General features: G+C 37.0%; 1 protein-coding gene across 2 annotated transcripts; it reads left to right on the top strand.

The window, feature by feature from the left end:
• Positions 1-1,321: 1,321 nt before the first annotated feature.
• LOC110786185 (calcium-transporting ATPase 2, plasma membrane-type) lies at positions 1,322-12,159 on the top strand. Of its 2 annotated transcripts, XR_002532813.2 has the most exons (8): positions 1,390-1,937; positions 5,099-5,153; positions 5,257-7,193; positions 7,659-7,817; positions 9,390-9,561; positions 10,637-10,935; positions 11,360-11,752; positions 11,839-12,159. XR_002532813.2 is itself a non-coding variant. In XM_021990723.2 (7 exons), the coding sequence occupies exons 1-7, from the start codon at positions 1,761-1,763 to the stop codon at positions 11,597-11,599; spliced, it is 3,039 nt and encodes a 1,012-aa protein (XP_021846415.1). In that variant the 5' UTR covers positions 1,322-1,760; the 3' UTR covers positions 11,600-12,159. The 2 variants fall into 2 exon arrangements, 1 of the variants encoding a protein (XP_021846415.1); XM_021990723.2 differs by having other exon boundaries at positions 1,322-1,937; positions 11,360-12,159.
• The last annotated feature ends 687 nt before the right edge of the window (positions 12,160-12,846 follow it).

The following is a 12,846-nucleotide window of genomic DNA, read 5'->3' as shown; positions in this document are numbered from 1 at the left end:
GTGATCATTACAATTGTTAAGTTAAGCATGCTTAGTTGCATTTCTATTTCATATATGTACTCCACTTTGCTGATTCGTGCTTTCTTGATTGTCTTGGTCATGGCCTTTGCCTTAATGACTATGTGATGATCCATAATTTATATTTGTGATTATGATGAGCATTTCACATGTGTTCTAAGTGAAGAAGCATTCAAGTTTTCATTTTCATCCGGGTTTGAGTGTGAGTGATTCGTTATGCTTCGAACGCTTTTAATTTAAGTAATTATTTCAAGTATTCAAGGATTTTTAAAGGTTTTGAATTAATTGTTTGTGGGCCATTAATTGTTCCAAGTTGTAGGGACTTTAATTCCATATAAGACTTTGCAAAACATATTAATTAGTAGTAGTTCAGTTCGGCAGCAGTTCGGGAAGGCACAAATCATAAAGTATGTTCTCAATATTATGCTAATTGATTATGTGAATTTTACATGTTTTTTGGCACTCTAAGTTTATTTCGCAGGATAATTGGATTGTTCATAACCTAACACCAATGACTTAGTCAGTTGAGGAAAATGTAGTTTTCCAGAAAAATAGCGGAGAACATGTTAAAATAAAATACTTGGAAGAAAAGATAAGTTTTATAAAAGGAATACAAAGCGAATTTATAAAACTTTAATCTTTTTATTTTATTTTCCACGAAAAAAAACAAACATTTTCTTTTCCAAAAAATGTTCAACAGAGAAACAACACGGGGTATCTTTTAACAAGAATCCCTAAGATTACGTATACTCGTTAAATCAGAAAGACTTTCTTATTTTCCGTCTTCATGTTCCATGTTGCTTCGCATGTTTTTTTGCTCCGTCTTAGGAACTTCTCGAACCATTTTCCCCCTCATGAACTTATTTATGCTTGCTTGATCATTATCTCTTAATGTCCAAGTCTACATGATTTGACCTTCTCATATTTCTACTCTGAAACTCCTGGTTTTCTTAGCATAGAAATTTAAACATTTATTAATAAAGTTTACTTATCGTCATCAAAATCATATGGGCAAACAACCTACAAGATAGAGTAATCTAATAAGATCCAACTTAATCATAACTCAAGACACGAAATCAGCTATCCAAAATCAGACCCAAATAACCATTTTGACGGCTCTGTGATTTACAACCAAGTATGTAATGATCTCATGAGTCATGAATTAATGTTGGTTGAATGACGTTTAATTAGTGGTTTAAACAAAGTTCCATTTGTCCCGTAGTGACGGCTTAACTGAGCTGAGCACATGGGCGCCTCTGAATAGTTAAATCACCAACGCAACTGCATCGCACAATGTGCAGCAGAAATCATGTCTGCCCATCCAATCTAAATCAAGCCTCAATAAAACAACCTTTCCGCGTTTTCCACTAATATCACGCTGATTAAATACTACAGTAGTAATTAGTAACAACACCTAACTTTCTCTCTCTAGCTTTAGCTTGCTTAAACAATTAAGTTTTCACTTTCATACACACTCCACTCCATTTTAGCTGCACGACAATACATCATTATCAGTATCAATACCTACTTCGATCTGACCAATAATCGCCGTCAGATTTGAACGACTTCCTCAACGTCAACTTTTTATCTTCATTCATTGGTTCTTCCACGTTTGACTTGAGTACTACAAACGTTGAACAAACTTTCACTTGGTAAAACATTCATACTGCAGATTTATCTAACTTTTTCTCTGATTTTGAGTTTCAAATTCATATCATTTTTCGGGAGATTTCGAGGTGAAGATGGAGAGTTTGATGGATGACGAGTTTGTGGAAGTCAAGGCGAAGAATTCGTCGGAAGAAGCTCTTCGGAGATGGCGGAGTCTTTGCTGGTTGGTGAAGAATCCAAAGCGTCGATTTCGTTTCACTGCGAATCTTAAAAAACGTTCTGAAGCTCAGGCTATTCGTCGTTCTAATCAGGTTTCTCTCTCTCTCTCTCTTTTGGAATATTATTCTTAGTAATATTTTTGGAGAATAATTAGACTATATATTGTTGATCTACCTTTTCGAATCTTGGTTGATCGAAGTGATTGGATTCTGTTGTAGCTTTCTAATTACGTAATTTAAAAATCATCGAAAAGGAAAAATAAAGTGCCGATTTCAGCAGAATAGCCTAATGCACATTTTCATTGTTATTGATGCTAACAAGTTAACCTGGTTGTGTATATTAGGGCCTCCTTAGACCCTAGGAACTATACCGATTGTTGTTGCTGTAATATTGATGTGCACAATCTATGATTTGTTTGATTGAAAGGTTATCCTCGTAAAGCAGCCGATGCATTTGGGGAGTTTGATTCACTACTTTTCAAAAAGTTATCCTCAAAAGCGCTTAAAAAGAAGAAGAAAATGCCTATTGCAACAGAAGTTTTACCTAAATGCTGTAGAAAAAAAGGAAAATAAAAACTGATTAGGAACTCAAAGCTTAAGTTTAGTACCTAAAGATTCCTTTCTTTTGACCAACAGGAATCTTCTAATTTGTTATTATTGTTAACAAACACAGCAGGATGCAATGTTGAATATATTTTGGCCTCCTTAGACCCTGGGATCTAAACTGGTTGTAGTTTTAGTTGTTGTGCTATAAACCCGATGTGCAGCAAGCTTTATCTCAATTTTGTATTAGTGTGGGGGATTTGTTTGATCAAAATGATATCCTCGAAGAACAGACAATAATTTTAGAGAGTTTGGTTACCTACTTCTTGAACAGATGATTCGCGTAACTGTGGGAATAAAAATTTATTAAAACATCGGATATCTAAACTATAGCTATAAATTAATGTATGTTAAGGGGTCGTTTGGTTCAAAGGGGGTAATGGGAATGGGATCAAGAAAGGGTTTGGGAGGGAAAAGAAAGGAAAACCCTCAAATGTCTTATGTTGTTTGTTTTGACACAACAAAGGGAATCAATCTCCAACTCTGAATTCTAACCATCACATGTTTTCTAGATTCCTCCCACAAACACCACACCTTCCTCTTTACCGCTATAAAGACAGAACAGGAAATAAAATCAGCTGTTAGCTTTTTAACCATCCCCTTGTTGGGTCATACTGTATCCAAATATATTGCATACTACTCTTGACCTGGATGACATCCTAGTTTTATAGAAAGTCATAGCAACAACTCCTAGATTTTTTATTCTTGTGCTGCAGCAAGTGGATCGAGAAGACAATCTGCAGGTTGTCCTTGAGATGTATAAGAAATACTGTATTTGACAGGAAAGTGAGGCATACAAGTACTTACTATGAAGTAAAAGTTCATATAAAACTTAGAACCAGTATTTATCATATATTTTGTTGGGTAACTAATGAAATACTTAAAAGGTATTGGGTGAGACACATCTCACTAGGAGGAGAGAGAAAATATAAGAGTTTGCCGAATGTGAGACCCAAATTTGGAGCGTACTGGTTGTAATAGAGGTGTATTGGGCTGCTTGTCTGACAAAACGGATGGTGAGCCGGTCTCGCCCAATACTTTTTCCATACATTATTACCTAAAATGAGTCAAAATTACAGTCTACCAATATCCACTGGCCTTTTTCATAGGCAAAATGTCCTCTGGAAATGTGAGCTAGCAGTTCCACCTAGAAGTAATGTTTTTATTGGCCAAGGTCATTACAGTCCGGCATGCACTAAGGCTAAAAATGAAGATTTATCTGGCCAAGTTTATTAGCAGTCCAGACCCTTCTAGGGTCTAAAAGTAAGGATTTTATTGGCCAAGAAAACACCCAATATTAAGTCACTGAATACTATTCCCTTTCGTCTTAAACTATGTGACAAAAAGTGACTTGGCCAAAAAGAACACCCTATAAATAGTGTAGCCTACCAGAGCAGCCCAAGTTCCCAGCAGGCCAGCAGTCAAAGTCTTATCCCTAGATGTACTTGTTTCCACTAAGATATTTGCCTTCTATATCTTAGTTGTTTTAGTGATAGGGGGTGAGACCGTCAGAGGGACCCCAATAAATCAGGGATATGCAAGATAGTAAGCATCATTTTTACACTCATCAGTGTATCAGAAACACCTATATACATTGCTTTTATCCAAATTTGCTTTAATACCATAAAAAAAAGCTTAAGAAAAGCTTGGAACACTAGTTGAATAGACACTTCATTTTTTCTAGCAAAGATAAGGAGATCATCTACAAAGATCCAGTGTGATTTTGTTCGAAGATGGAGTAGAGGAACCAACTTTAGAAGCTAATTTGGCTAGGGTGCAGAAGTTGGTTGTACATGGAGAGGAGCATGCCCATTTTTTGATATGGATGAATTTTTATAGTAGATTGTAAGGATTTATTTTTCTTTAGTTCCCCTTTTATATATTTCACAGTCCTAGTTCATATTCCATACACTAGTCGATCATATTAAGGAGTGTGAGAAAGATATTCGACTTGAATATCTAGTGACTGAAAATAGGAAAGTTGTTCAATTTCCATTCCTAATTAGGCTAGGATATGAAAGTTGCAAGTCTTATATATCCAATTCTATTTAGTCTAGGATATGAAAGTTGCGAGTCTTATATACAATAGATTAGAGGCCCATTGTTGTGTGATGGAGAAAGAGAACTCACAAGATAAAGATGTTTGTGTGTGCTGTGGAGATAACCCAGTGTGTCCATGCTCATGTATCTGAGTAATTGTGTGGAGATAACTCATGGTTCAAGTTGGGCGATTTTCTCATGTGTTTGAGCCATGTGAGCGTTCACAAAACAAAGAACAGTATATGGATGAATGAGGCTTGTTCCTATTGTATAATGTATCCCTCATCTTGTGATAGTTATTTGGCGGTCTATTCCATTTTAAGGATTTTCCATATTACTTGTTGTCATTGTTGTTTAATCTTGAATGTTTATATCACATGATCACCCCCATCCACAAATTCCACCAAAAAATAAACATCCAGTTTTGCAGATTTTTTTATTTCTTATCTTGTGTATTTTATTTGAAAGATATTTCTAGATTAATATACAAGACAGGATTCAAGAAAGCTTCAGTCATGGCACTGTTCAACTGCAGGCTTAATATTTGATCTAATAAAGTGTGCTACCTCTTGAGAAAATTTGTTCTTTTTTTGTCCTTTTGATACTTGCAGGAGAAGTTGAGAGTTGCACTGTTGGTCTCACAAGCTGCTCTCCAGTTTATACAGGGTATGCATTTATTTAAAAGTTCCTATTATCAACTCGGAAAGGGATTTCTTTGACTTTGAGGTGGAAGTTTTGTTGACATTAATTACCTGTTCATAATTGCAAGGTGTATCATATTCTCCACCTGAGGAAGTCAAATCTGCTGGGTTTGAGATTTGTGCTGATGAGTTAGGATCCATTGTGGAGTATCGCAACAAGAGGAAGCTGAAAGATCATGGTGGAGTCGAGGGTATCATAAAGAAGCTCTCTACCTCAACCGTGAACGGAATATCTACTGCTGAGGAGTTGGTGAACCAAAGGAAGGAAATTTATGGTGTCAATAGATTCATTGAAAGTCCACCTAAGGGTTTCTTAGTTTATGTGTGGGAAGCCCTTCAAGACATGACTCTTATGATACTTGGAGTTTGTGCAGTTGTTTCTCTGTTTGTTGGCCTTTTAATGGAAGGGTGGCCCAAGGGTGCCCATGATGGTCTTGGAATTGTGGCTAGCATTTTGTTAGTTGTATTTGTAACTGCAACAAGTGATTATAGGCAGTCATTGCAGTTTAAGGATTTGGATAAGGAGAAAAAGAAGATCACAGTTCAGGTTACTAGAGATGGTTGTAGACAAAAATTATCAATATATGACCTACTGCCGGGGGATTTTGTTCATCTTGCCATTGGAGATCAGGTCCCAGCTGATGGACTTTTTGTTTCAGGATATTCTGCTGTTATTGACGAGTCAAGTTTGACTGGAGAGAGTGAACCCATTCATGTTAACACAGAGCATCCTTTTCTTTTGTCGGGAACTAAAGTTCAGGATGGGTCATTGAAAATGCTTGTTACCACTGTGGGCATGAGGACGCAATGGGGTAAATTGATGGCTACTATTAGTGAAGAAGGTGATGATGAAACGCCCCTGCAGGTGAAATTGAATGGAGTAGCAACTGTCATTGGAAAAATTGGCCTCTTCTTTGCAGTGATTACTTTTGCTGTGATGCTTCAAGGATTATTCAGCCGCAAGTTACAAGATGGTTATGTATGGAGTTTATCTGCTGATGATGCTGTTGAGATCTTGGAATATTTTGCCATTGCCGTTACAATTGTTGTCGTTGCAGTTCCTGAGGGACTACCTTTGGCTGTGACTTTGAGCCTTGCTTTTGCAATGAAGAAAATGATGAACGACAAGGCTCTTGTTCGTAACCTTGCTGCCTGTGAGACAATGGGATCTGCTACTACTATCTGCAGTGATAAAACAGGGACACTTACAACTAATCATATGACTGTTGTCAAAGCTCACATTTGTGGAAAAACTTTGGAATCTAGCAGCTTCAAGGAGTCTCACACTTCATCTGAAATTCCTCATTCTGCTCAAAAAATTCTTGTAGAATCAATTTTCAACAATACTGGGGGAGAAGTTGTTAGAGCCAAAGACAACAAAATTGAGATCTTAGGAAGTCCCACTGAAACTGCTCTCTTGGAGTTTGGATTATTACTCGGTGGTGATTTCATGACAGAGCGTGAAGCATCCAAAATTGTCAAAGTGGAACCTTTCAATTCTTCAAAGAAGAGAATGGGAGTGATTCTAGATATCCCTAGTGGAGGTCTGAGGGCGCATTGTAAGGGTGCTTCTGAGATTATTTTGGCTGCTTGTGACAAGGTTGTTGACTCAGATGGTGTTATTGTCTCCCTTGATAAATCATCAGTTGAACATTTAAATGCAACAATTGAAGAGTTTGCTAATGATGCTCTTCGCACTTTGTGTCTTGCTTATCAAGATTTAGAAGAAAGTTTTTCTGCTGATAGTTCTATTCCTGAAAACGGATACACCTGCATTGCTATAGTAGGCATCAAAGATCCAGTCCGTCCTGGTGTCAAGGAATCTGTTGCAATCTGCAGGTCAGCTGGTATTACTGTCCGTATGGTAACCGGAGATAACATAAATACTGCGAAGGCAATTGCTAGAGAATGTGGGATTCTCACTGATGACGGAATAGCTATTGAAGGTCCCGAGTTTCGTGAGAAGAGTCTAGAAGAATTGATTGAACTGATACCTAAAATTCAGGTTTGTCTATGCTGCAGCTTCCCCTTCCTTAAGCACAGTTCATGTGGGCCACAAAAGTTTCCCCTATGATTATAAAAACTTATCCATTAGTCTCTACACTATCTCCTTATTTGGTCTCTTAAAAATGTAAAATTTCTTAAAGTTAAAGTTGTAATATGCTTGAATACCATGTGCGAGTTTTAAATGCAACGTTTAGACAAAAATAGTGTAGCAATTGATATGTTCCTTTTCCCTGTTTCCAGTAATACCAATTTTTTTCTATGGAGGAAAAAGTATACTCTACCTTGAATTTGTAGCTTAGGCATCGTTGCTAATCTATGTTGCAGTTCGTGGTTGAAATGAGGAACTAGGAAAAGATTTCATTTCTTTCTTTCTCAATCCAGGAGCACTTTTCTGTTTTATTTGCCATAATATGCAGGTGGATGCTTGGCAATTTAAATTTATTGATTAAACTCATTTCTGTAGGTTATGGCTCGATCTTCGCCAATGGATAAGCACACCCTTGTAAGACATTTGCGGACCACCCTTGGAGAAGTTGTGGCAGTGACTGGAGATGGTACAAATGATGCTCCTGCCCTTCATGAAGCAGATATAGGCCTTGCTATGGGAGTTGCTGGAACTGAGGTATCCTATTTCGCATATTCAAGTGTTTTGTATATAAACTTCTCCTAAGTTCATAAAATAGGGTGGTATGATTTAATTTGGACATGTACCAAGATGTACATAGAGTAGCATGTCATAAGTATGATTGTGGTAATTATATTGGATATTCTATGTGGATATGCAACATATAAAATGAGTAGAATCTACCAAGGAAATAAATCTCAACTATTTGTTAAAGCTTTATATATGTAAGTGTTCAAATGGAGCTAAATATTTAAAATGCTTTTACTGATGAAGCTAGTAGGCTGTAGGACTATAAGTTTACTATTATAGTACTAGGTACCTTTGTAAAAAATATTATGGTCATAAACATTTTGGCGTGTGCTTCTATATTACTCAGTCTCAGACTCAAAAGTCTGTGACCTAATGTTTTACCTTACTCATCATTTCATTTTGGATAAAAACACGGAATGTTTTCATAAAGAGCACACTTAGACACTTGAAAACGAATGGGCGCTGGTCATAGGTTTTCCAGTCTGAGTGGCAGGTATGTTTTACGATGTTTTAGAAATTTGTCAAGTCAAATAAATCCGAGGATAAGGTATAAAGTTACATTATCAGATACAACATGCACTTTCTAGTTCTTATCTGGATCAAGCACTAGCGTTTCTGTTGCAAAAATTCATAAAATAAACAGAAGTTATAATATTTATCCCAAGTAGTCAGAGCAAGTACATCGCGGGTCCACAAAAGTTCCAGAAAGGAAATGCTTAAAAAAATTAGGACCTTGTCCTTTAGTTTTTCCGAGGGTGGTTTGTGGAAAATTTAAAAGTACATCTGTAAATCCTTATTAGTTATCTGGATATGGGCCATAAATTTGGATTTTGATAATAATAGAACAGGAAGGGAACTAGAATTCCCTTCAGTTTATTTAGTAGAAATAGTAAGATCCCTTTGTTTTGTCAGTTAGAGGGATTCGGAGGAAATGAAGTGATTTTATATTAAGAGGTTTCCTTCCGTCCTAAATTCCATGAAATAGAAGATGGTCTTCCAGTTGTCGTCCCGTTATCTCTTTTGGGCCAATTGGAAACAACCTCTCTGCAATTGTAGGGGTAAGGTTGCGTATTCCCGACCCCCCCTTACCCCGCTTCTTGCGGGAGCCTCTTTGAGGCAATGGGTAATGATAATGAATGATAATGATAAAAATGAGGTTTCCTTCTGTCCTAAATTCCTAATCAATGATTTGAGTGAAAAGGCGAGTGCTAAATGAATCTTTTTCTGTTACGAAATCAAGTTTTTCCGTCCATTTCCTTTCTACGAAATCAAGAGTTTCTGCTTTAATCATGTGTGTATGTGATTCCTTATATATTGCCTATATGGAACCACTCTTTGATACCAAGTTCTGTGTTTTGTTAACATTACATGGAGGATTTGCAAGAAATGATAAAATTATTCGATGTTTTTTGCCTTCTTGGAAATGGAGAATTATATGCGTTCTCAGTTCTTATTTTGTACTGTTGGGGTCTCAGAATGATTTTTTTTATACATTTATGGTAAATTTTATCCTACTGAACTTCAATTATTCGATTCCAGGTGGCAAAAGAGAGTGCTGATGTCATTATTTTGGATGACAATTTTTCTACAATTGTAACCGTGGCTAGATGGGGACGCTCTGTATATACGAATATTCAGAAATTTGTACAGTTCCAGTTAACAGTCAACATTGTTGCCCTTATTGTCAACTTCTCTTCAGCCTGTTTGACCGGTAAGCCCTGAAACCTCAATGATAGAGATTCAGAAAATATGAAGGCCATATCTGAATGTCTAAAATTAGGATATAATTAAATATGTGGATGAACATTTGGTATCATTTGATGACCTATGTCTACACCAAGAGGTCTAAGACTCTGTTCGTTCTGACGGAAAGAACTTATGTCGAGGATAACAATTTCCCCATTTTTTTTGTTTGTTTGTTAGGTTAAGGGTGGAAAACAACTTTCCTTTTGAAAAGAAAAAATGCTACATTTTCCTCTCTACTCTCTTTCCTTTCTTTTTCTCTCCTCTTTACTTCTATTTTCATATCCCCATAACTTTTCATGTAAGGAAACAAACAAAGGAAAACTATTTTCCATGATGTTTTCCCTTGAAAATTGTTTTCCATGGAAAATCATTTTCCTTTGAGAACGTTCTCCGTTGAAACAAACGGAGCCTAGATCTTCTCTGTATCACAAGTACTTGGTTCAAGAATCACTTTTAAGAGGTTTCTGTCCAAGTGTAAAGTCGCTTGACTCCTTCTCCAAGCCTAAAGATTTATCTCCCAACCTTTCTAGACCTCATGAGAATAAAGTTAGAAACACGAGCGCTCTGATATTCCCATAAGGGATTGTACTTACCCAGTCGTCCTCGTACAAAATCTTGTTCTCTAGGGCACTCACTCCATCACCATCTCAAATGCAAGAGAATTCAAGATCTTATAGCCATCAATATACCTTGAAAAATTAATATCAACAACATTCTGACATAACCAAATATGTTCTTCCATGCATGAACTTGAAGTCACTCATACACATACCTCAACTACATATATTGACCACATAGATGTACTTTATACATGCATGGACATTTGATGTGGCCCAATAACTTAAACTTACGTCTCCACTTGTGCTCCCGGCACACATGTACTCCCCAATTCCCATATGCATCATTTTACCTTGTTAGAAAAGTTACAAATTCCGATGCATGGTAATGAATGAACAACTATGGCCAACGTTAGATGGACGGCATGGACCAAGCTACAAAAAGGTTTTGCCACCTTATCAATCCTTTCTGTGTGTTTCCAGGAAGTGCTCCGCTTACTGCTGTTCAGCTTTTATGGGTTAACATGATAATGGACACCCTTGGAGCCCTTGCACTGGCCACGGAGCCACCCAACGATGAGTTAATGAAGCGGCAACCTGTTGGAAGGAAAGGAAGCATTATTAGTAATGTGATGTGGAGGAATATACTGGGGCAATCCATGTATCAATTTGTTGTTATATGGTTCCTACAGGCCAGGGGAAAATCGGCTTTTGGGCTCAGTGGTCCTGATTCTGATTTGATACTGAACACACTTATTTTCAATTCATTCGTCTTCTGCCAGGTATAAATATGAAATCTCCCTCAATGCTTCTTCATTTGTCTGTTAACAATATATCTTCTCCAGCTCTACTACTAAATGTACTTCAATACAAAATACCTGAAATGTTGCGTTTTGGAAGAGATTATGTCTGCCTCTGGTCTATACATCATTACATATAGCTAATGGAAAACGTTTCGAAATAATGTATCAGGGAAAAAAAATGGTGAAAAAAAGGGATCAAGAATATGCATTACCTAATCAAGAGTAACATAACTTGATTGTTGTTTACTTATCAGCTTTCAGCTATTATTTTCTTCTAAAGTTTTCTTACAAGTGTAGTCCTTTCTTCATACACATCCTAAATTAATTAGTGAAATGGAAGATTACAAGAGTTATTCTAAATTATTTTAATCTAGGCAGCTCACAGAAAAATCTTCTCTGTCAGGTGTTCAATGAAATCAGCTCCAGGGAGATGGAGAAGATTAATGTGTTTGCAGGGATCCTAAACAACTACGTATTTGTGTCTGTTCTCACCGCAACAGCTATTTTCCAAGTTATAATTATCGAGTTTCTTGGTGCATTTGCAAACACAACTCCACTTACATCAAGTCAGTGGTTTGTGAGCATATTGTTCGGGTTTCTTGGCATGCCAATTGCTGCTGCTTTGAAGATGATCCCAATATGATGGTGCGGGTTAAGTTGGAGAAGAGAATTTAGTAAATTACTGCTTCCAGCCCTTTGTGCCACGGCCCGACGCAATGATCCTTGCAAATTGCAAGTTCAACTTTGTGATTGATACGACATCTGATGATTATTTTGCGTCCTTCCAAGAACAAGGGTAATTTTGCAAGCGCAGATTGCTTATGTCTAATTTCTAGAACAGTGGAACTTGATGATTTGCTAAATTGATTGGTGAAATCTCAGACATGCAGAAAGCTGTAGCTGATTTTGTTAGACGTGGATTTCAACCTGGCACTATTAACTCTCATGTTAATGGAAAATCGCCTGTGTAACCCATCTCTGAGGTGATGACTCGACATATTGTGTTCATTCTTGGCAATATATAGGCCATACATTCATGTATTTTCTTCAGTTTTAGGTCTGAAACGCAATATATTCACGATTCCGATCAGCCATGTCTTTCTCTAATTATTTTTTTTTTTTTTTTTTCTGAGGGGATCTTCAATAGTTACTTATCGTTGAATGGAAGAAAAAGAAATGATGCTTTATCTATTTCTTTCATAATCATTGGCCGTACTTCATTTAGCACTAGATGGAGCTCTTTATTGTCGTAGCCCACCATGGACTTGAAAAGTAGAAGAGATTAATAGATTATGCATGAGTAGATGAGGTTGCAGTTTTTCCAATATGTTGAGGTGGAGAGCTTTTATCCAGGAACCAACCGAATCTTGCCCTTTTCGAAAGTGGCTTCTATGTCGCGTCTGCTTGTAACGTAACGTCTCTGGATGATTTACCGGCCAGGTTAAAACCAAGAGAGGAAAAATGGAAACCAGGAGGAGGAGAAGAAAACAACTCTGAAAGATGAAGAAAGGTCAGAGAGGAGTTGTTGTCTCCTCGAAAACGTGAGCGCATTTCCATATTTTGCATGATTCTAGAGAGAACCAAATCACAATAATAAACCTCCTGTCTGAAGTCTGAAGACCTTATTATTACGGTGTTACCACAAAGTAGAACAATCTCCCGCTTTGAAAAAGAGGGTCTCCTTTCACTTAGAGTTAATACCTGATAACCCATTATGCCACACCTGTCTTGCTAAAACACTAAAGCGAAAAATATGATACATTGTTTCGACTAAAGAGGAGCATTGCTCACAAATTAAAATATGATCAATTTCAATTCCTCGTTGTTGCAACTGATGTGTAACCGCTAAAACCTTTGTAAGACAAACGCCATAGGAAGACCTTCCACTTG

This window comes from Spinacia oleracea, chromosome 3 (genome assembly GCF_020520425.1).
Source record: "Spinacia oleracea cultivar Varoflay chromosome 3, BTI_SOV_V1, whole genome shotgun sequence".
Classification (NCBI taxonomy): Eukaryota; Viridiplantae; Streptophyta; class Magnoliopsida; order Caryophyllales; family Amaranthaceae; genus Spinacia; species Spinacia oleracea.
This window is presented reverse-complemented; position numbering and strand designations above follow the sequence as displayed.